The 22,996-nt window shown below is 42.7% G+C and overlaps 1 protein-coding gene across 7 annotated transcripts in view; it reads right to left on the bottom strand.

Moving 5' to 3' along the window:
* GARNL3 (GTPase activating Rap/RanGAP domain like 3) overlaps window positions 1-22,996 on the bottom strand; it is a 229,909-nt gene that overhangs the window by 190,257 nt on the left and 16,656 nt on the right. For 4 of the 7 annotated variants that reach the window (XR_009552095.1, XM_060200172.1, XM_060200176.1 and 1 more), the window contains exon 2: window positions 16,293-16,463. The exons of 2 other annotated variants lie outside the window; for them this stretch is intronic. Coding sequence is in view for 4 of the 5 variants with exons in the window: in XM_060200176.1 (XP_060056159.1) it covers window positions 16,293-16,463 (171 nt within the window). In the remaining variant the exon portion in view is untranslated. The remainder of the gene's footprint in view (window positions 1-16,292; window positions 16,464-22,996) is intronic. One more of the 7 variants, XM_060200173.1, reaches the window with a different exon arrangement.

The raw sequence follows: 22,996 nt of genomic DNA, 5'->3' as shown, positions 1-22,996 counted from the left end.
CACTCATGATCAAGAAATAAAACAGGGTGGGGGATAGAAAGTACAGTGGTTAGGAAAAGAGACTCCCATGCCCTGATGATCCAAAGGCTCAGTCTGTGCTCCATCCCAGCCAAAGCCAAGCCAAGCAGTGCTCTGTGGCCCTGTGTTTCTGAATAAATCCTGATTTCTGAGATAATTATTCATCCTTTTTTCCTAATTTATCAGGAGAATGATGTGAAAAGGCTCCCACTATATAGCCATACCTCCAGACCACCAGGAGTGTAGATTTCCTCCTGAGTCACCCAGTCAGTTCTCTGCCGCTTCTCATGTCAATATTGAGCTTCCCTGCTGCTATTCTAGCCCCTGAGGGGCAACAGCAATAGAGACCCACAGTTGTAAACTGGTAAGGTTTAGGTGATCTTCTCCTCCCTTCAGCAGACTTTTTGTTGATAAAACTCAGATCGAAGGTGATACATCAACTGGCAAAATGCCATACTGGTAGCATCCACTCCTCAGTAGGTACAGGCTTGAAGCCCCAGGAATCTTTTCTTAAGTCCCTCTCAGTTAATGAGCCACATGTATTTGCACTCACCCCTGGCTTGGAGGGTTCCTAGTCCTGTCTTGTTGTGTTCTCAGGTGATCTTCTTTGCTATTCCTAGTTATTCAGGAAGAGTGAAACACAGCTGCTCCTACTCCCCCTTTTTAAAAGAGATCATTCAGTAGTATTTTTCAACTTCTATGAGTGAGATCATCCCATATTCTTCCTTTTCTTTCTGATTTATCTCACTTAACATGATTCCTTCAAGCTCTGTCCAAGATGAGGTGAAGGAAGTGAAATCACCATTTCTAATAGCTGAGTAATATTCCATATGGTATATTTATATATACCATAACTTTCTCAGCCACTCATCTGTTGTTGGACACCTAGGTTGCTTCCAGGTTTTGGTTATTATAAATTGTGCTGCTATGAACAGAGGTACACACAAATCTTTTTTGATGGGTGTTTTTGGTTCTTTAAGATATATCCTCAGGAGAGGAATTACAGGGTCATAGGGAAGGTCTACTTCTAACTTTCTGAGAGTTCTCCAGACTGCTTTCTGCAGGGGATGGACCAATTTACATTTCCACTAGCAGTGCAGGAGGGTTCCTTTGACCCCACAACCTCTCCAGCATTTATTGCTGCTATCTTTTCTGATGTATGACTTTCTCGCAGGAGTGAAGTGGTATTTCATTGTTGTCTTTATTTGCATTTATGACAATTAATGACTTGGAGCATTTTTTCATATGTTTGTTGGCCTTTTGGATCTCTTTTGTGGTGAATATTCTGTTCATATCCTCTCCCCATTTTTGGATGAGGTCATTTGTTTTCTTGTTGCTAAGTTTGGTGAGCTCTTTATATATTTTGGTTATTAGCCTCTTCTCTGATGTATGGCATGTAAAGATCTTCTCCGATTCTGTAAAAAGTCTGTGTGGGTGGTGTTTTCTTTTGCTGTGCAGAAGCTTTTTAATTTGGTATAGTCCCATTGGTTTATTTTTGTTTTAGTCTTCTTTGTAATTGGATTTGTATCATTAAAGATGCCTTTAAGGGAGTTGGGTGATAGTGCAGCGGGTTAAGCGCAGGTGGTGCAAAGCCCAAGGACTGGCGGAAGGATCCAGGTTCGAACCCCTGACTCCCCACTTGCAGGGGAGTTGCTTCACAGGCAGTGAAGCATGTCTGCAGGTGTCTATCTTTCTCTCCTCCTCTCTGTCTTCCCCTCCTCTCTCCATTTCTCTCTGTCCAATCCAACAACAATGACAATAATAACTACAACAATAAAAAACAAGGGAAACAAAAGGAAAAAAATATATATATATGATGCCTTTAAGTTTTAGAATGAAAAAGAGTTATGATTAAAAAGGGGGGAAGTGGGTGGTGGTGCACCTGGTTGAGCACACATACTACAATGCACAAGGACCCAGGTTTGAGTCCCTGGCCCCCACCTGCAGGGGGAAAGCTTCAAAGTAGTGAAGAGGTGTTGCATGTGTCTCCCTGTCTCACACCCTATCACCCACTTCCCTCTTGATTTCTGGCTGTCTCTATCCAATAAATAAATAAAGATACTAATAAAAGATTTTTTAAAAAGAAAAGATTTCTGTCAATATTTTCCTCTAAGTATTTGATAGTTTCTGGTTTAACATCCAAGTCTTTGATCCATTTGGAATTTACTTTTGTGTCTGGTAAAATATAGTGGTTCAGTTTCATTCTTCTGCATGTTTCAACCCAATTTTTCCATTTGTTGAAGAGACTCTCCTCTCCCCATTTAATAGTGGGCACCTTTTCAAAGAATAAATGTCCATAGGTGTGGGGGCATAAACTGTTTTTTTAAGTCCCGCAGGCATTTATCTCCGCCTTGCAATGGGGCCTTGCACATGCACAGTCTCACCACTCTCAGCTGCTTTCCCATTCAGATAGAGACAGAAAGGGAGAGAAACCACTGTCTCCAGTGATGACCTACCTATTCTAAATCCTTTGCCCACTCCCTTTTATGTAGGTTGTTGGTCTTTTTCTAATTGATGTATAGGAATTATTTGTATATTCTGAAAGCCAACTGCAATCCCCCACACTTTTTTTTTTTGTTAATAAATTACTGATTTCTTCTTCTAGACAGTAGTTTTTCTGTTTTAACTTTGTTTCTAGTATCTTTCATCAAGGAGGAATTAAAAGTTCTAACGGATATTTTTCACTTTTTCCGTTATAGTCTTTGTTTTTCAGGGTCATAGAAACAGCTCACCTGGATAATGCACCTGTCTGACCATTCACATGACCCAGGGTCAAGCCTGTCCTCCACTGTACTGGAGGAAGCGTTGGTGCTATCATTTCTCTCTCCCTCCCTCCCTTCTCCTCTCCCTATCTCTCTTCTGTTCTCTTCCTATCTTAAAAAGCTCAGAGCAGGGGGTCGGGCAGTAGCACAGCGGGCTAAGCGCTCGTGGTGCAAAGCACAAGGACTGGCAGAAAGATCCCAGTTCGAGCCCCCGGCTCTCCACCTGCAGGGGAGTCGCTTCACAGGTGGTGAAGCAGGTCTGCAGGTGTCTGTCTTTCTCTCCTCCTCTCTGTCTTTCCCTCCGCTCTCCATTTCTCTCTGTCCTATCCAACAACGAACGACATCAACAACAACAATAATAACCACAACAAGGCTACAACAGCAAGGGCAACAAAAGGGGGAAAACATGGCCTCCAGGAGCAGTGGATTCATGGTGCAGGCACTGAGCCCCAGCAATAACCCTGGAGGCAAAAAACAAACAAACAAACAAACAAAAACTCAGAGCAGTGAAGCCCCGGCAATGACAAAAAAAGAATATAGAATCCTTGGCAATTATGATGTCATTAAGACAGTAGCACTGAAAAACTTTGAAAGGTTGCTTAATACATCCTTATCCAAATTTAGGTACTCAGTTTCCACCTCAGATGTCCTCAATCAATTTCTTCTTTTGAAAGTGTGATCATCTTCCATATTTTCCAATTCGGTAGCTCAGTCTGACAGGTTCTCATTATTTGACATCCAGAATCCTACAGCCTGCTCAGTCTTCCTGCCTCCTTATCATAGGATCTGAAGGTGGAAGAGATTTCCAGATCCAAAGACTTAAGAACCATCTGGTGTCCAACCTGTTACTTCTGTGTATTCTCTACCAGATACTTGAAAAATAGCTAGCCAGTCTCTACTTAAACACTATCAGTACTAAGAAACAGTGTGCCCTAAGGCCCTCATTCTTCCGGTTAAACAACTTCCCCCTACACTGAGTTAAAATTCATCACACCTGGGGGACAGCGGTAGCACACCGGGTTAAGCTCACTGTCGCAAAGTGTAAGGACTGGCAATCCTGGTTCTAGCCCCAGCTCCCTAACTGTAGGAGGGGGTCGCTTCACAAGCAGTGAAGTAGGTCTGCAGGTGTCTTTCTCTCCCCTTCTCTGTCTTCCCTTCCTCTCTCGATTTCTCTCTGTCCTATCCAACAACAATGACAGCAACAACAATAATATAATAACAACAAGGGCAACAAAAGGGGAAAAAATAGCCTCCAGGAGCAGTGGATTCGTAGTATAGGGACCAAGCTCCAACAATAACCCTGAAGGCAAAAAACCAAAAACAAACAAACAAACAAAAACCAACATTCATCACACCTTAATTCCCAGTCTAACCTGTACTGCACCTTCTCCTCTCAACACTCCAGCCACACTAACTCTTCCTTTCCCTCATTTTGCAGAGCTTCTGTTCATCTAGGGATCTGGAATGTTCTCTTCAAACCCTTCTTCTTTAAGAAAAGAAATATATATATTTGCCTCCATGGTTATTGCTGGGACTTGGTGCCTGCACTATGAATCTACTGCTCCTGGAGGCCATTTTTCCTATTTTGTTGCCCTTGTTATATTGTTGTGTTTTTTTTTACAGTTTCTTTTATTTTTTAATTTCTTTATTTATAAAAAGGAAGCACTGACAAAACCATAGGATAAGAGGGGTACAACTCCACACAATTCCCACCACCAGATCTCCATATTCCATCCCCTCTCCTGATAGCTTTCCTATTCTTTAGCCCTCTGAGAGTATGGCCCCAAGGTCATTGTGGGAAGGTGGAAGGTCTGGCTTCTATAATTACTTCCCCGCTGAACATGGATGTTGACAGGTCGATATAGCTGTTGTTGTTACTGGATTGGACAGAGAGAAATCAAGAGAGGAGGGGAAGACAGAGAGAGGGAGAGAAAGACACCTGTATGTCTGCTTTACTGCCTGTGAAGAGACCCCGCCCCTGCAGGTGGGGAGCCAGGGGCTCGAACCCGGATCCTCATGCCCGTCCTTGCGCTTTGTGCCATGTGCGCTTAACCTGGTACACAACTATCACCTGCCCCCCTCTCTAAATCTTTTACGTGATCACTGTTAAGGAGTATATATATTCCTTCTTTATAAATCCACCCCAGACTAGAAAGTACAAAAAAAGTATTTGATAACATCTCCCTCCCTCATTAGATTTAATCTTTTTTTTTTTTTTTTCTCTAGACCACTGCTTAGCTCTAGCTTATGGTGGTGCTGGGGACTGGACTTGGGACTCCCTAAGATTCAGGCATGCAAGTTCTTTGCATAACCACTTTGCTATCTCCAACTCTTGCCATGATAAATGGCATGGAGTTAGCGCTTAGTGGAGCTTTGTTGAATGATGAATGAATGAGTCAGTAAATAAATGAATGAAAGCCAGCCTTTGGGGTCTGCTTAAAACTAGCTGAGTCCTGGACCAGCAAAATAGCTCATCTGGTTAGTGCACTTGCTGTCCCTCCCAAGTGCATAGGAGCCAGCCCCCCCACCCACTCCCCATCAATGGAGAAAGCCTTAGTGATATGGTGTCTTTCTTTTGTCTTTTCTTTCTTTTGTTCTCTCTCTTTTCTTTCTGAAAAGGTCAGCCTGGAGTGGTGAAGTCCCAATGATGAAAAAAAAAAAAGTTAAGTCTTTCAAATATCTGAGGAGAGTCATATGTTCCCTCAGGTAAGGCAATCATGAGCAATATGAGAGAGTATGGTCAGCAATGCTGACTGGGTACTGAGAGAAGCTGTGAGATATAAACAGGCCCCTGCCTAACTTTCTCCATGTCAGGCCTGGGCAGAAACTGTATGTGCTCTAGATTCCTCCTGTCGGCTGCTGCTAGAAGTGAACTTCCTTAGCCTGCACATTCAGGGAATTTGCTTTTGAGTCAAACGAGTATAAATGTTGCCTCGGGTGAACTCATAAGACTCATTACAGAGGTTAATATGAGCCAACAAATAATGCTGTGGGGACTGTCACAATGAACAGACAGTGACAGCCACTACTGGTCACTGGGTCATGATAAGTTTCCTATGTCAAGTGATTAGTGTTTTCTAATAGAACCAAGTGCAACTGACTGACACAATAGCAGTAAAAAGTGGACCAACTGCAAATATCAAACTCTCCCAATCATGCACTTGAGCTCCTAGTATTTGAACGCATGTAAATAATAGCTCAATTTCTAAAGAAATCCTAAAATAGTCATACAGGGGAAATTCTGGCCCTAAACTAATCTACACATCTAAAGAAAGTATATGTACACAACTGCTGCCCAATATTTACTAGTTCTTTCTAGTCCACTACTAACTGACTGATATTAGGGCTTCAGTTCCTACAATTCTACAATGGAGTTTCACTGATGAATTAATTCAACAAATACTGATAGCAATGGCAAATTCCTTATAGGTTTGCTGCTATTTAATGAGAAAATGTGTATGAAACAGTATGGCATGTGTTTTGAACACAACAACTATTTGACTAAAGGCTGAGCACCCATATTTCTCTTTAGAAAAATATGTGTGCTTAGCAAAAATACAATACAGAGAAAAAAAATCCCTGTGGAAAAAATAGCTACAAACCAGGGTTTGATTTTTTAGTTGTTCAAAGTTGGGTCCTCACCCCTGTATGATTTCACAGTTCCTGTACCACTTTTTCATTTAGAAAGGCAAAGAAAGAGAAGGGCGAGAGAGAGAGAGAAAAATTACAGTAGTGGAGCTCCTCTTAATGCTGTGGTCCCTTCCATGTGGTGCTGGGGTTTGAACCTAGGCCATATGTATGGTAAGGCACATACCTATGTGGTGAGCTACCTCTCCAGTCCTTAAAATGTGATGTAATCTAAGATGTTCTCACTTTAGGGATATAACTATTGTTGAGGAGGAAAAACTTTTCCATTGCCTTTTCATGTTCTGTAGTTGGTGCCTGCAAATTAAGTAGACAAAAATGGGAGGAAAAAGCATATACATTTTATTTTTATTTATGTGCACAGGAAGACCAAAAGAGCAGTTAAATGCAGGGATGATGAGAGGGTGATGAGAGGAATTGAAAGAGATTAGGGGCACCTGGTGTGGAAAATCACGGGGAGGAAAGCACACGCGAAAACTAATGATATGACAAGAGGATATAGCAGTTCTTGTTTATGCAGACTCATCTTTATGTCTTCAGTCTCTGGTGACTAGGCTCATTTCTTCCGCTTGATACAAGCGATACAGGCAAGAAGAGGTCTTTACAAAGGGAAATTTATTTATTGGTTTTAGTTAGATATGGAGAGGAGAAAAATCTTCTTCTGCCTTTTTTTTCTTTTCTCAGTGGCTTTCAACTTGAAGTAATTTTTGTACCTAAGTAGTTTATTTAGGATGGGTGGGTGGTGATGGTATAGTCTGATTGCCTTCCAGGCAATGGCAACATGTGCAAAATTCTCAAGTCCCAAACATAAAAATAAATGCTTGTGGAACTGACAAGAATTTTACTGTGAGGTAACCTAGGAAAAGAGGGCAGGCCCAGGCTAGTTTTGAAAATGATTTCTATAGTGGAGTCTAAGTTTCTGGACCAGTCTAGACCATGCTAATCAGTTTAACTCTAGGCACACTGAAATCAAGTTATAGAAGATAAGTAGCTTAGCTTATTCTACTCTTACGGTCAAGCTATATTTTAGGAAGACTTTCTAAAATGTTACTCTGACTCCGAGGCAGTCTCCTAAGACAATGAAGTCCCAAGTTCAATCCCCGGCATTACATGTCCCCAAGTGATGTTCTGGTTCTCTCCTTCTCTCATAAGTAAGTAGACAATTCTAAAAATAAAAATAACATATTAATTGGTTCAAAATTCAGAGTCTAAGAGGCTACACAAGAAAGTCTACGCTCTTCCATCTCCTCAGCCTCCTCTTCCCACAGGCAAATTCTACTGGTTATTGTGTATCTCCCAGAGATGGTGAGTGCATTACAAAGAGTTTCAGTATTCTTTATTATGATCACACAGTAATTGAATCTGAGTAGAAAGAGTAAATATATCCCTTTTTCTTCTATTTTATTTAAATTTTTATTGATTACTGGATACAGACAGAGAAATTTAGAGGGGCGGGGGAGATAAGGAAAGAGACAGCGAGAGAGAGACACCTGCAACCCTGATTCACCGCTTATAAAGCTTCCCCCCGCCCCACAGGTGGAGACCACGGGCTTGAACCCAAGTCCTTGTACACTGGTGTTCACTTAACCAGGTAAGCCACTGCCTGGCTCCTCAGATGGCTCCTTTTCATTTAACCTGTTCCCAAGATAAATGGGTTTCCATCATTCACATTTACTACTATCACTGCTATGCACGATTTTGTACACGAAGGTTTTGATTGTTTGTTTTGCCTCCAGAGTTATCACTGGTGCTTGGTGCCAGCACTAGGAATCCACTGTTCCTGGCAGCCATTTCTTCCCATTTAATTCAATAGGACAGAGAGAAATTGAAAGGGGAGGAGGAAATGGGGAGAGAGAAAGACAGGTATCTGCAGATTTGCTTCACTACCTGTGCAGCATCCCTGAAGCAGAAGGGTACCGGGGGCTCAAAGCAGGTCCTTGCTCATGGGCTTATGCATGCTTAACCAGGTGCGCCACCACCCAGCCCCCACAGCGTCGTTACTGTAGAATTTCACAGAATCTCCTCACTGCTTGTCCCTTCTCTTTTTTTCCATTTCTACTTTCTCTTCAACTTTGACTGTCATTGCTACAGAAGTTAAGTGGTGGGGGTTGGGCGGTAGCGCAGCGGGTTAAGCACACGTGGAGCAAAGCGCAAGAACCAGCATAAGGATTCCAGTTCGAGCCCCGGCTCCCCACCTACAGGGGAGTTGCTTCACAGGTCGTGAAGCAGGTCTGCAGGTGTCTATCTTTCTTTCCCCCTGTCTTCCCCTCCTCTCCATTTCTTTCTGTCCTAATGGCGATATCAATAACAATAATAACTACAACAACAATTAAAAAAACAACAAGGGCAACAAAAGGGAAAATAAATTAAGTAAAAAACCCTAAAAAATCCAGTGTCTCCCAGTGTCCCTCAGAGTTAAGTATGACATCTTTTACAAAATGTCACCCAGTTTTGATTTTCGGAATCTCCCACTAACTTCACCATACAAGAGGCAAGGTAGGGCAGGACTATCTAGAACATTCTCCTCTCCCACTATAGCCTCTTAAGGTCTACTTAAGAGAAGGAAGGGATAAAAGCTCTACTCCTTTTTTGAGGTCCATTTTACCTTATTCTACCGAAGGAGGCTTCCTATTATCCCCTGCCCTGGTGATGTAATACACATCTTCAGCCCTGACATTGTTTATCTAGTAGTGTTTGTCTTGGATTTTGTATTGTCTTCTCTCAGGGGCCAAATATTTATTTTTTCACCATTCAAAGGGTTTTTAAAATATTTTTCATTTATTTACTGGATAGAGACAGAAAGAAAAAATTGAGAAGGGAGGGGGAGATGGAAAGAGAGAGAGACAGCTGCAACCCTGCTTCACCACTTGTGAAGCTTCCCCCCACCCCCCCGCAGGTGGGGACCAGGGGCTTGAACCCATTGTGATATGTGCACTTAACCAGGTACACCACCACCTGGTCCCATTATTCAGAAGCTTTTAATAAACAACTTCATTATAGAAACTTTTTTGAAATTTTAATTCAAAACATTGAAAAATCTACTTTAACAAACATAGGCCCTGTGCATTTTATAATGGCACTTACATTTTACAATTAAAAACCTTGCTTTATATAAAGACAAAAATACTCCAGGATGTTATTCACTGTGTTTACAGAGTGCTAGAAGATTTTTGTCTTGTCTTTTTATTTCTCTAAATAATTTGACATTACAAAAGAGTGGCTCCAAAGCCTTGGCCACTGGGAGGAAGGCAAGGGTGTGAGAAGCGGTATTTCGAGAGTTCTAGTGCAAATACTCAGAGGTGGAGAAGTGCATATGGGGAAGAATTAGCCAAGGAAGTCAACTTAATCTGAAGCAACTCAACTGGAATACTTCTCCCTAAGCCCTCCATAGAGGCCCTGAAATCACATGATGAATCCTTCTCTCTCACAACTAGAACATCCCTTTTTCTCACCACAGACCCTGCTCTCCAGCGGTGAAGGTCACAGCCAGTTCCTTCCACAGCAGGTTCAGAGCTTCAGGAGAAGCCAGGGTGGGGTCTCAGAGCAATTGGACTTTACTGGCCAACATCTGCCTAAGGCCAAGTTTTTATTACATAAATATCCTTGTTAAAAAGCAAAATATTGATCCTGTACAATATAAACGGTTAAAAAAACTGTGCTTAGAAACAGCTCCTAGATAAGAGGGGAGATTAAGAGGGATAGGGGAAACAGCTACCAAAAACAAGGGAGGAAGGGGGTTAGAAGGGCAACGAGAGGAAGTTTAGGACAGTGGGAGAATTTCAACTTAGGACAATAACTACAAATTAAAAAATAAAAATAAAGGAATCATATCTGCTTCCTGGATCCCCATTAACAAAATGCCATCTGCAAAAGTTTGGGGGGAAAAAACTCATTGTTGCTCCTCTCCCTACCTCTCAGCTCTAAGATGTGCACAGATCCTTCGAACTGACACAGCTGGTCTGGCCATCCTGATTCAGGCGCCAATTATTAATGACAAAACCAACCACTCAACTGCCAGAGTCAAAACGCTAAAGTTCATGTCTTCACTTCATCATCCATCTACCAGTTCTCCTCTTTAGTTTTTGTTTTGTTGTTGTTGTTTGTTTGTATTCTTTTTAAAGATTAAGAAAGACACATGGAAAGAGAGACAGAGATAGGGAGGGAAGATACCACAGCACTGCACAGGAAACTTCTCTGTGCAGGTATTCCTTTATGGCTGAGACTTGAGCCCAGGTAAACTGTGTACTCTACCAGGTTGTGGGATTATGTGAAAGCATGGTAAAGCATAGGGGAACTCCCTCATCCTTGAGATGGAGGTCTGAAAAGAAATCCCACCTGTCAGTCTCTCCCTTTCAGGGATAGAGCTTGGCGGAGAAACACTTTCCTGACTTAGTTCCCCTTTGTCAGTGTCCCAGGGTTCACAGAGGCTGCAACTTCTAACACTTAACTCATTCCCCTGCCACAAACCAAGTGGTTGCCTGCTTGAATACTCCTCCGTCACACTGCCTTGCCAGTAACGTAACAGTGAGACCCCCACACACCTCTTCCCGGTTCTTTGATCATCATGACTTACATCAATACTCTGCCATTCTCTGCTTTTTCTCACTCTGCTGGTTTAACAACTATGTTCCTCTTAACACCTTTAGATAATTAACATTTCTTGCCTCATGGAAACTAATTGTTTTGACCTTTTTGTATCTCATCAATTCTGGTCATTCCTTAGCCCTCCCCACCATAGGGGTATTGATCTTTTGAAAACCTGTGATTACTGACATATGTGAAAAATGTTCTTTACCCCACTTTGCTATATAAGCCTTGTCCTTTTCTGAATAAAGTGGAAGTTCATACCTGAATTTCTCCTGGCATTTCCTTCTGCATCACACGCAACCCTTGAATCAATGACGGGAAATCCAGCAGCTACCTCAGTTGTGAGGCCACCCACGTAAGCACCAGCACCAGGTGAGCCACCTCCTGGACCCCTCAATTTGCATATCTAATCCTGTTATGCCCCAGTCTAGAGAGTCAAGATCAAACTTCTTAGCAGTGTAGTTAATTCCTCTCGCTCCCCAATGCCATGGCTTCTATCTACTTTCATAGGTTTGCTGCCCACCCACCACTCTCCAAGAAGCACCAGCCAAACCAAACAGCTTGCAGTTCATCTAACACCACCAGCACATTCTGACTGCTGGCCCTTGCAATATGGTCTTCTTTGTCTAAGAAGGCCTTTCCCACAGTTCCACTTCTTCAAGTACTCCCCCACTGAGAATTTCTGGGCTACCCCAGCTAATGGCACTTGTCTAAGAACCCACTTACTCTGGAAGGAGATGCTTTCTTCTCATCCTTGTAGCTAGCACAAGGCTCAGCACAACACACAGGTGCTCAGTGAATTGTTTAATAGGCACCAGAAGCTTTTCCTGGCAGAACAGATTTTTATATTACCATGTACCAAGCACAAAGTCCAATTTTATGTTTGGTCAACTTTATTGGTGTCCTATGTGGTACTGTTATAGTCTGCCCTCCACAACACCAGCATGCTGCTCTGTGGACGCTGACATCCCATAAATACTCTGCTTCAGGTTGCACCACTGAGCACCCTGAGGTTAGGAGACAGGCACTGGAACCAGGAGGACCGAGGCTCAGATGGCTGCTCTATGGCTAATAAGCTGTGTATCCTGAACAAATTTCTTAACCCTTCTGGATCTTGGCTTCCTTAACTGTAAAATACGGCTAACATAGCTACTTCAAGTGTGTGTGTTGCGGGGGAGGGTGGTGGTAGAGATGGGCTGTGAAAGCTAAATATGAAAACACATTTAGGATATTTGCAGAAATGTCCGGTACACAGGTAATGAGTATCTGATGAGTTAGTGAATTAATGAGCATCCAGCAAGGTAGCAGTTCTTTTAAAACTATTTTATTTATTTGACTGAGAGAAATCGGGAGACATAGAGAGAGAGAGAGAGACCAGAGTACTGCTTAGCTCTGGTTTATAGTGGTGCTGGGGATTGAACCTGGGACCTTGGGGCCTCAAGCATGATAATTTTTTTGTATAGCCATTGCACTGTCTCCCAGCCCAAGGGAGCAGTTCTTAAGGACACATTTTTCTAGCCCATTTTCCAGGCAATTAAACCAAGTTAGGTCCCCCGATATGGAGGTCCAGCTCTTGGCCAGCCCACTTGTTCTCTTCTTGCCACTGTTTCTGTTAGCTCTGGCCACCTATCTGGCCACTAAAACCTTATCCTGCCTCAAAAGACTTATTCACCAACAGGCATCACAGAGAGTCTTTCCACTCCCGTGATGCCTCCCTCACCTGCACAATGCACTGTGGGAACAGTAGTTCAGAAATGAGGCAGTAACATTGTGAGGGTTGTCACTGCATGGAACTCCTGAGCTGATGACTAGAAGCTTCTTGATTGGGATATCTGGACATAAATACCCTATTCTACAGAATAATCATGGTAGGAAGAACTGCTCCTTCTTTTTTTTTCCCTAGATAAGAGTCCTGGTTTCTCTGTCTTCCCTTACAATTCTTTGGGGGCTAAACAGGATGCTCTATTTCCTTTTTTTTTTCCCCTTTTTAAAAAATATTTATTTATTTTCCCTTTTGTTGCACTTGCTTTTCATTGTTGTTGTAGTTATTGTTGTTGTTATTGTACAGGACAGAGAGAAATTTAGAGAAGAGGAGAAGACAGAGAGGGGGAGAGAAAGATAGACACCTGCAGACCTGCTTCACCTCCTTTGAAGGGACTACCTTACAGGTGGGGAGCCAGGGGCTCAAACCGGGATCCTAACTGATCCATGCGCTTTGTACCACATGCGCTTAAGCCACTGCGCTACAGCCCAACTCCCAGGATGCCCTCTTTCCTATGGCCTCCAAGAAACAGGTACATTTAGCATAAATAATTCTAGACACTAGTGATTATTTTTTGATTTTTTAAACATTGAGGGCTTATAATGGTATGAAGGGATTGAACCTGGAGCCTAGGAGCCTCTTCATCAAAGTCTTTTGCATAATCATTATGCTATCACCACCCCACCCCTGCCACCTGGTAATTCTGTATTCACTGACACTTCTGAGTTCTGTTGCAGACCAAGGGGACATTCAGTTCTCTTGTTCTCAGATACGGACCTAGTGGGACTTTTATGGTAGGTATGTATATGTGGTGGTAGCTCTGAAAAGTCAGTGGTGACTTTCCCTGGGTTACTCGAGAATCCACTACAGAACTAGCAACTACGAGTTCTATGAACTTGTCTAATCTATGGGAATCACTATCTCATAAGATCATGAAAGCAATGACTCCCCTTGCCTGATATATAAAGTACATCACAATATTTGTATTTAATTATGTGTGGAGATATATATGTATACTTTTTTGCCACCAGAGTTATTACTATGCTTCCATTTTTAAATGCAGATTTTCTCAACATTTTCTGCACATCAGACATAATTGGAGAGCTTTTCTTTTCTTTTTTTTTTTTTTTAGTATTAGTATGAGAATCCCACCACAGACCACAGAACTGTGGAGGGATGATGTGGGCTTTCACCTGTTTGCAAAGCTCCAGATAGTTCATGTTTTGAAAGGCAGGGCTTAGAACCACTTTTTTTTTTTTTTTAAAGGCTATCAGTATTGCTGGAGCATATTTGCATGGTTCAGAGCCCTTGATCTGCAGTTTCTTCTTCTAAAAGTGGCCTTCTTCCCCCTTCCTGCCCGGGTGGGCTCAGCTGTTACCCCTTAACTTCCCTGTCCTCCAGCTGATGACTTACTCTCACAACATTTGGTGTCTGCTCTTTTCTAAGTAGCACTGGAATTATTTAGTTACTTGGAACCTGGATGGGTGCCAGACTAGCATAGGGATGCCTCTTCCCAGGTGCGTACTCTCTGGGTTGGAGAGAACTCAACTGGAGCCAGCCTGGGCTGCTACTTACTCAGCGACGCAGGAGAGATGACTCAAGAATTAGTGGCAGAGTGGCAATGCAATGTCTTTATTGATCAGAGAGCCAACGCTTTTAAATGGTATACTTGGAAGCGGCAAGTCAGAAACAGAAATGGCTAGGAAGGGGGTGGGAAAAGGCAAAAGTGGGCTGGAAAGGTAGGAATTTCCTTAGCAACTGTTGTGAGGGTTTTAACTGGTAAGATTAATACTACCCTGCAGGCATGGAGGGTCTCGAGGTAGAAAGAAGATAGATCAAAGGAATGGAATGGGTGGGGATCTCTCAGGCAAAACAATGATTGATTATGTGGATAGGCCATATTATCAGGAATGCAGGGTGCTTTGTGAGGCTCCTCACAATTACCCGACATCTCCCCCTTTCTTTTTATCTAATGGCCATAATATCAGGAACGTGGGGTGCTTTGTGAGGCAGGGAGTCTGATAGGACGAGGCACAACTTTGGGGTTACTCCTGACCCTCCTTGCTCAACCTCTCAGTAGAAAGAGAGACTAACAGGATAGACACACTCCTCAGGTCAACCCTGCCAAGCTCAACCACATCCTCACAATTTCCCAACAGATAGGCTGTGAATTCTTGTGGGCAAGTACCCTCAAGAGTCTTCTTTCACCCACTCCAGAACCTCTGCCTCAGAATCTTGGGGGTGAGCCTCAGGGATAAACTGTTTTTCAAGTTCTGCAGGTGATTCTCCTCCTCCCCACCACCCACAGGTGATTTTTTTTCCCTCTCAGAATGGAGTCTTGCACATGCACAATCTCACCATGCTGAGTTACTTTCTCATTCAGATAGAGAGACAGAGAGAGAACTCACTACACGGGAGCTGCCTCCAGTGCCATAGCACCTCTCATGTAGTGCTGGGGGTCTGAAACTGGACCAACTGAATGGCAAGACATGCACCTATCTGGTGAGCTAGCTCTCACAGGTGACTTTTTTTTTTTTTTTTTAACCAGAGTGCTGATCAGCTCTGGCTTACGGTGGTGTGGGGGACTGAAGCTGGGACCTCGGAGCCTCAGGCAGGAGAATCTCTTTGCATAACCATATGCTATCTTTGCATAGGCTATCTATCCCCACCTTCACAGGTGATTTTGATTCGAGTTCCTACCTAGAAAATTAACTTCACAGAACCACTGTGCTCAGCAGCCTCCAGCAATATTTCCTGCACTGAACTGATGAAGTATCTCATTTGTTAAGTCAATCATTGTTGCAACTATCAATAGTTACTTTTGATTCCTCTGAGAAGCCCCCATCTTGTATCTTCTTTGTTCATTTATTTAGTCATTTACTCCACAAATGTTATTGTAAATCATAATAAAACCTTGGAGATTTAGGAGGAAACAGGAAAACATAATTACCAACCTATGGAATTTTGAATCTATTAACATATTGTTATAGTTACTATAATTTTTTTTAACATATGAGTTTTCCCTTTAGATAATATGTAATATTAAAAGGTTAAGGACAATGTTTTATTCTCTTATATCACTAGTATATTGCTAGTACATAGAAGGCATTCAGTACATGTTTACTGAATCAAGGTCAGCCCATTTCACAGTACTTACTACAATTTGTTAGTATTTATTTTGGGGATTGTTTGATAGTGGCTATCTGGTCCATGATTTCTAAACCCCCCAGAGATAGAAAAACTTACTCTATTTTGTTCACTATGATTGACACAAGAAAAGTATGGCCAGAGTAGGCACTCAATAAATAGTGCTAAGACATGCATATCTTAAAATATGCTAAGATAGATACAAAGATAAGATATTACTTAGAACAGAAGTGAAATCTCCCAGTCAAACATTCATCCCCTCTTCCCCTTGTTCTCCCTTCTAAAAGGTAAAATGTATTATCTTCCTGAAATTTTAAGAATTTCAAGTTAAACATGAGCCCAAACAGATGATGCTTCATTTACTTACTTACAGGTTGACCTGGGACTCTACTTCAGGCTCTTTTGTTGGCCATGTCTGAAGGGGCTGGATGCCAAAGGAGAGAGATGACTTTGCTTTCCACAGAAGGGTTTGTGCCATCTGACTCCCACAGGACCCCTTCGTCAGCGGATCCATCAGTGGGCCTGGAGGCTGAAGTGCTGTACTGAAGCAGAAGGAGTTGGAAAAGACACTGAGAAAAGCGAAAAAGAGCCAATCACTGGCACTTCTACCCAGAGGTCAGCCCCATTAGAAGTGAGGAGTAAAGCCAAGGCATCCCTAAAATCCAGGTACCCCACCAAGCCTACACTATGACCTTACCACATGGAGTGACAGCCAGGCAAACTATGAGAAAGGAAGGAATCACAACACTGGTCTCACACAAATCCTATCCCATCCCTCAGCAATAAGATACGTCAGTCAGTGGGATCTAGAGGACCAGTGAGTTCTTAAATAATCACAAGCATAGTTAGGAAAAGGTGACATTCATTCAGTAAAGGAGCAGTGTCTAGAGCATTTTGGGAGAACAACTCATGGGACCTCATGGCCATCACTAGGGTTAGGGTTTATCTCTTAATTTTTATCTCTTAATCTGCAATTAAAATACTCAAGAAAAGTCACAAAAGGGCTTTCACTGGACAGCAACACTGTAGGCAAAAAGGAACAAACCCACAATGGAGAGTGGGTGCCTAGTGTATGTAAGCAGAAAATGCTTTATTGCATTGATAAATGAATTGCATGGGACTACATGGAGAAATGCATCCCTGGCCACCTGCCTGCTTCTATTTCTGATGACACAATGAGGAAGTAGGAGAAGCAGTTCTAGGATGCCAGGGCTCCTGGATTCAGGAACTAAAGACGACCTACTCCCCCCTCCCTTTTTGTGCAACTGGGACCTCACACATGTATGATTTCACCACTCTAGGCTACTTTTTCATTTACAGAGAAAGAAAGGAAGGGAGAAAGAGGAAGAGAAAGGGACAGGGAGGGAGAGAGAGAGAAAGAGAGAGAGAGGATGGAGGAAGGAAGGAAGGAAGGAAGGAAGGAAGGAAGGAAGGAAGGAAAGAAGGAAGGAAGGAAGGAAAGAAGGAAGAAAGGTAGGTAGGACAAGGTATCATAGCATCAGAACTTCCTCTGGTGCTATAACACATTCTATGTGGTGTCAAGGTTTGAACCCGGGCCTCATACACAGCAAGGCAGTAAGCTATCTCTCCAGCCCTCCTTGTTCCTTTTCCTGGGAACTATTTTCTGAGCCAACTAGCTTCCCACTAGCCAACTAGCTTCCCACTCACTTTAATCTCACATGACAGACAAGCAAGCAAACAACCCCCAATTCTTTGGTAATGAAAAAATAAAAAAAGTAATCTTTGATAACATTTTAATCAAAGGGGACTCTTTATAACACCTTCTTAATAAAGTCAGTACTGAGGCAAAAAGACAACAGCCTAATGGATTGAGGAGAATGATCAACAGGAGAGGCATCTATCTGTGCAGGAAAGCACCATCCTGCAGCAGGGCTGGGTGTCAAGAGAAGTGGCTTCGTGTAGCCTGGGGATTTGGAGCCAGATGGGTATTGCCCACTCCTGAGCTGCTATATTAGACCCAAGGCTGCAGGCATGCTTAAGTGCCAATTAGGCCTGCCAGCATGTTTGAAAAGAAAAGAACAAATATTAAAACCTCACTTACAATACAGAAAGGACTCACGAACCACATACAGGAAGAATTCAAGAGCCACCTTCTCTTAGAGTTTCCCCTGATGAGACCTCCTGGAACCCCTCCTTTACCAGTGATGTCCAAACTGCTCTCTGGCTTTCCATGGGTCCAAGAAGTCACTTGTTACAGACCCAGACCCAGACAAATTACCCTAGTCTGGCTCAAGTCAACTATCTTGGCCACAACTAGATGGGCATCAAAGTATAAGTATTCCATGCATGGCAAGAAGCCAAGGCCCAGGTGTGTGATTGCTATTCTTTTCTCAGTGGAACCCCATGTCTTCTGAAATCTGGTGTCACTAGGCTTTAGGGCTGCCTTAGCAATAAATAAAGACATAACAAAGCAGAACTTCAGGAGAGACTATAGTTTCTTTTTGAGACCCCTAGATTTTTTTTTCCTTGTTTGCCACCAGGATTTCTGCTGAGACTTCTTACCTGCACAATTCTACCACTCCTAGTGGGCCCCCTTTGATTTTTAGGTAGAGGGTGAGAGACATAGAGGAAGACACACACACAGAGGAAGAGAAATGCCATACTACTACTCTATAGCTCATGAAGCTTCTTATATGATGTGTAAGGGTCAGAACTCGGGCCCTCAAACATGGCAAAGTGCGCATTGGGTATTCTATCTCCTGGTTCCCTCTAGATTAATTTTATCTCAAAAATAATACTTGTATGAAAAAAAAATCTATTGAGAACGTGCTCCTAAAAGAAACTGAAAGGGAGTGGGGAAAGCAGGACAGGGAAGGGGAAGAAGTCAAGTGAAGTTTCATTTTTAGTAAGAGTCCTGCAGGGACAGCTTCAACCTGAGTGACACTGGACTGTCTGATGTGGTGGTCGCTACTATCTTTGACCACCGAGTAACGAGAATGTGGAGAAAGTGGAATGTGTAAGTATGAAAGCACACACTGTATTTCAGAGCCTTGTCCAAATAAAAAAGGACTAAAGATTTCAGTAGGGATTTCTCTAATGATTACTTGTTAACAATAAAATGTATTCCATCAATTAGCTTTTATGTCACTATTAGAATATATAAAGTCATACAAGTGGCCCACTGTATATTCTGGGCAGTGCTGCTAGGGTAGATTACACCCCACCCAGGACAAGGAGTTAAGGCCTCAGGGTGGTTGTGGTGGTTGAAGGGACAGGACGGGATGAAACTCTGAGGTACCTAGAACTCTGCACTGCAGACTCAAAGCAGTTGTAGTGAGACCTGCCCAGAAGTGAAGTGTTGCTGCTGGTATGGCTCTTGGAACAAGAGCCTCTGAAGAAGGGGTGTGGTGGGGAGAATAGTTAGAAGTTTAGTACGGTGGTCCAGGAGATGGCACAGTGGATAGGGCATTGGACTCTCAATCATGAGGTCCTGAGTTTGATCCCTGGCAGCACATGCACCAGAGTGATGTCTGGCTCTTTCTCTCCTCTGATCTTTCTCATTAATAAATAAATAAAATTTTAAAAAAAGTTTAGTATGATTCCTACTGCTCACTTCTCTGTGTCTGAAGACCTTTCACTTTCTATGATTTAAATTATAAGTCTTTGTTTACGGTGATCTGAAAATATGTACAGTAAGGTATTTTGAGACAGAATGTATAACCACATAACTTTTACTTACTTCTCTAAGCTTTTTAAAAATAAATTTTAATATTTTTATTTAGGAAAAAGGCAGATATTGAAAGGGAAGGGGAGATAGAGAGGGAGAGAGAAAGAGAGACACCTCCAGCCCTGTTTCAATGATCATAAAGTTCCCCCACTGCAGGTGGGAGCTAGGGGTTTGAACCTGGGTCTGCCCAGGTACAAGTTCACCATATATATGTACACATATGAAAAGCCATTATTGGGGATTGTAGACTTTATCACCCATGGCTAAGGGAAGATTGCTACATACCTTCATGTGACAGATTTTAAAAATTTAAATGGGGGGCAGGGTGGTGTCACACCTGGTTGAGCGAACATGTTACAATGCACAAGAACCCAGGTTTCAGCCCCCAGTCACAAGCGGTGAAGCAGGGCTGCAAGTGTCTCTCTGTCTCTTACCTTCTCTATCTCCCCCTTCCCACTCAATTTCTGACTGTCTCTATCCAATAAATAAATAAAAATAAGTTAAAAATTTAAATGATAGTTCTTTTAAACCTTTTCTATCATTTAATTCTCTCTTTCTCCTTCCCCCCATCATAAGTTAGCCTTTAGAGGTGGGTTTTTGTTGTTCTTGTTTGGTTTTGTTTTGTTTTGTTTTTGCCACCAGGATTATCACTGGGGCTCAGTGTCTGCACTTCCAATCCACCACTCCCAGCAGCCATTTGTTTTGTTTTGTTTTTTCTTTTTCTCTCCCTACTTTATTTGATAGGGCAGAGAGAAACTGAGAGGGGAGAGGGAGGTAGAGAGGGAAAGAAAATGATTGATGATTGACAACTGCAAATCTGCTTTACCATTTTCCAAGCAGCACCTACCACCCCCCCCCACCCTGCAGGTAGGGAGTGGAGGTGGGTGGGAGGGTTTGAACCTGGGTGCTGGCATGGTAATGTGTGTGCACAACGAGGTGTGCCACCACCTGACTTCCTAGAGTTTCACACACACACACACACACACACACACACACACACACACACACACACACTTGATCTTATTCTTTAACTTCATTTGGTAACTGTTCAGGTTCTATCTCATCACTGTTAATTTTAATCCTTTTACTCATTTCTGTTATCTCCTCTATTCTTAACTTTCTAATTTAAAAAAAAAAGCACATATTAATCTTCTGACATTTTTATCTTCATTGTCTCACTATTTTAAATATTTAGCAGTTGCAGAACTTCTTGAAAAGATGACAGAGTAAGTGCTCATTTGCATAACTCCTTGGAGCCCATGGAGACCAGCAAAAATATCTCAATACATAGAAGGAAACTTACTGGAACATGAGACTGAACAATCTCCATGCTATGCCTCTGAAGAAAGTTTTTGGACAGTGGTTCTCTGGACAATAAAGTGTGGACTAGTTGAAAGTGAATGTGAAATTCAGTCTGTCTTTGTATCATAAAAGGAGTGAGCAAGAGGTTTCTCATCAACTGATGACGCCTGCTTTGGAACAATCATGGAAGCATGGGCAGGACTGGCAGAAAACTGGTTCTTTTTCTTTCTTTTCACTGCCCTAAGTTCCTAGTAAGTATGAAGGGGTGGGGCTAATATGAAAGAAGGTGAAGGAGAGGAGAACAAGTCTATTTTAGGAAACAAGTGAACTGATAGTTCCTGTGAACCAATCAAAAGAGGGTCTGTGGGCTATGGGAAAGAAATCACATCAGTCCAATAGTTCTTTAGAGAAACCTGTTTGCCCTGAGATGGGATAAATAGTTGGAAATTCAAGGGAAACCCTGCCGTGAAGACAGGGACAACACAAAGGGAAGGAACACAATGATTCTGCAGAAGGAAGGACAGTGTGGAGAGACCATTAAAAAAGCAGAGGGCATATTCCTACTGCCTCTATCCTCCCCACTTCCCAAGAAGCACCAAGATCAGCCCTCTAGCTGCAGCTCCAAAAGTGATTTACTAGAGCTCACACAAACAGGGAAGACGTCATGGTACACCCACCCATATTGTATCCACTGGTAAATACAGACCCAGATAGAACTGCTTCTGTTTGAAGATGAACACTTACGAATAAGTTATCACAGGACCTATGAAAAACTATATGCAAGAAGCAGATGAAGAATACAGATCAGATTTTATCAGGGGGACAGAGGAAAATAGCATTGCTCTTTCAAGAAAACAAAGACTATCAAAACAAACAACAACAACAATAACAAAAAAGGTCAAATCCCAGAAGGCAGCAAGAAATAGAGCCTCAGGGCTGGGTAGTGGCGCACCTGGTTAAGCACACATATTACCATGCTCGAGGACCCCAGGTTTGAGCCCTCACTCCCCACTTGTAGTGGAGACACTTCATGAGGGTGAAGTAGGTGTCTATCTTTCTCTCTTCCTCTTTATTCCCCCCTCCCCTCTCAATTTCTCTGTCCTATCTAATAAAAATAGAAAGAAAACAGGGAGTCGGGCGGTAGTGCAGCGGGTTAAGCGCACATGGTGCAAGGTGCAAGAACCGGCATAAGGATCCCAGTTCAAGCCCCCGGCTCCCCACCTGCAGGGGAGCCACTTCACAGGCGGTGAAGCAGGTTTGCAGGTGTCTATCTTTCTCTCCCCCTCTCTGTCTTCCCCTCCTCTCTCCATTTCTCTCTGTCCTATCCAACAACAATGACATCAATAATAACTACAACAATAAAACAACAAGGATCAACAAGGGCAACAAAAGGGAATAAAGAAATTAAATAAATATTTTTTTAAAAAGCTTTTAAAAAAATAAAACAAGGACAACAAAAGGGAATAAATAAATAAATATAAAAAATAAAAAAATAGAAAGAAAACAAAAAGGGGGGAGTGAAAGGCCACTGGGAGTGATGGATTTGTAGTGTAGGCACTGAGCCCCAGTGATAATCCTGGTAGCAATTAAAAAAAAAAAGGCGGGGGTCGGGCGGTGGCGCAGTGGGTTAAGTGCATGTGGCGCAAAGTGCAGGGACCGGCGTAAGGATCCGGGTTCGAGCTCCGGGCTCCCCACCTGCAGGGGAGTCGCTTCACAGGCGGTGAAGCAGGTCTGCAGGTGTCTATCTTTCCCTCCCCCACTCTGTCTTCCCCTCCTCTCTCCATTTCTCTCTGTCCTATCCAATAACGAATTGCGTCAACAAGGGCAATAATAATAACCACAACGAAGCTACAACAAGGGCAACAAAAAGGGGGGAAAAATGGCCTCCAGGAGCGGTGGATTCATGGTGCAGGCACCGAGCCCAGCAATAACCCTGGAGGAGGAAAAAAAAAAAAAAAAAAAAAAGGCAGACTCACAATAAGAAGGTACTTTCTGAGAAGGGAGTGAACCTGAAGGGTGTCGCCTGTGTGGAGTGCTTTTGTATGTGTGTGGTATTTTATTGCATGGAGGATGGCCTGCAGAAAG

The sequence above is a fragment of the Erinaceus europaeus genome, chromosome 10 (assembly GCF_950295315.1).
Source record: "Erinaceus europaeus chromosome 10, mEriEur2.1, whole genome shotgun sequence".
Taxonomy (NCBI): domain Eukaryota; kingdom Metazoa; phylum Chordata; class Mammalia; order Eulipotyphla; family Erinaceidae; genus Erinaceus; species Erinaceus europaeus.
Note: the sequence above shows the minus strand (reverse complement) of the source record. Positions and strands in the feature narration are given on the sequence as shown.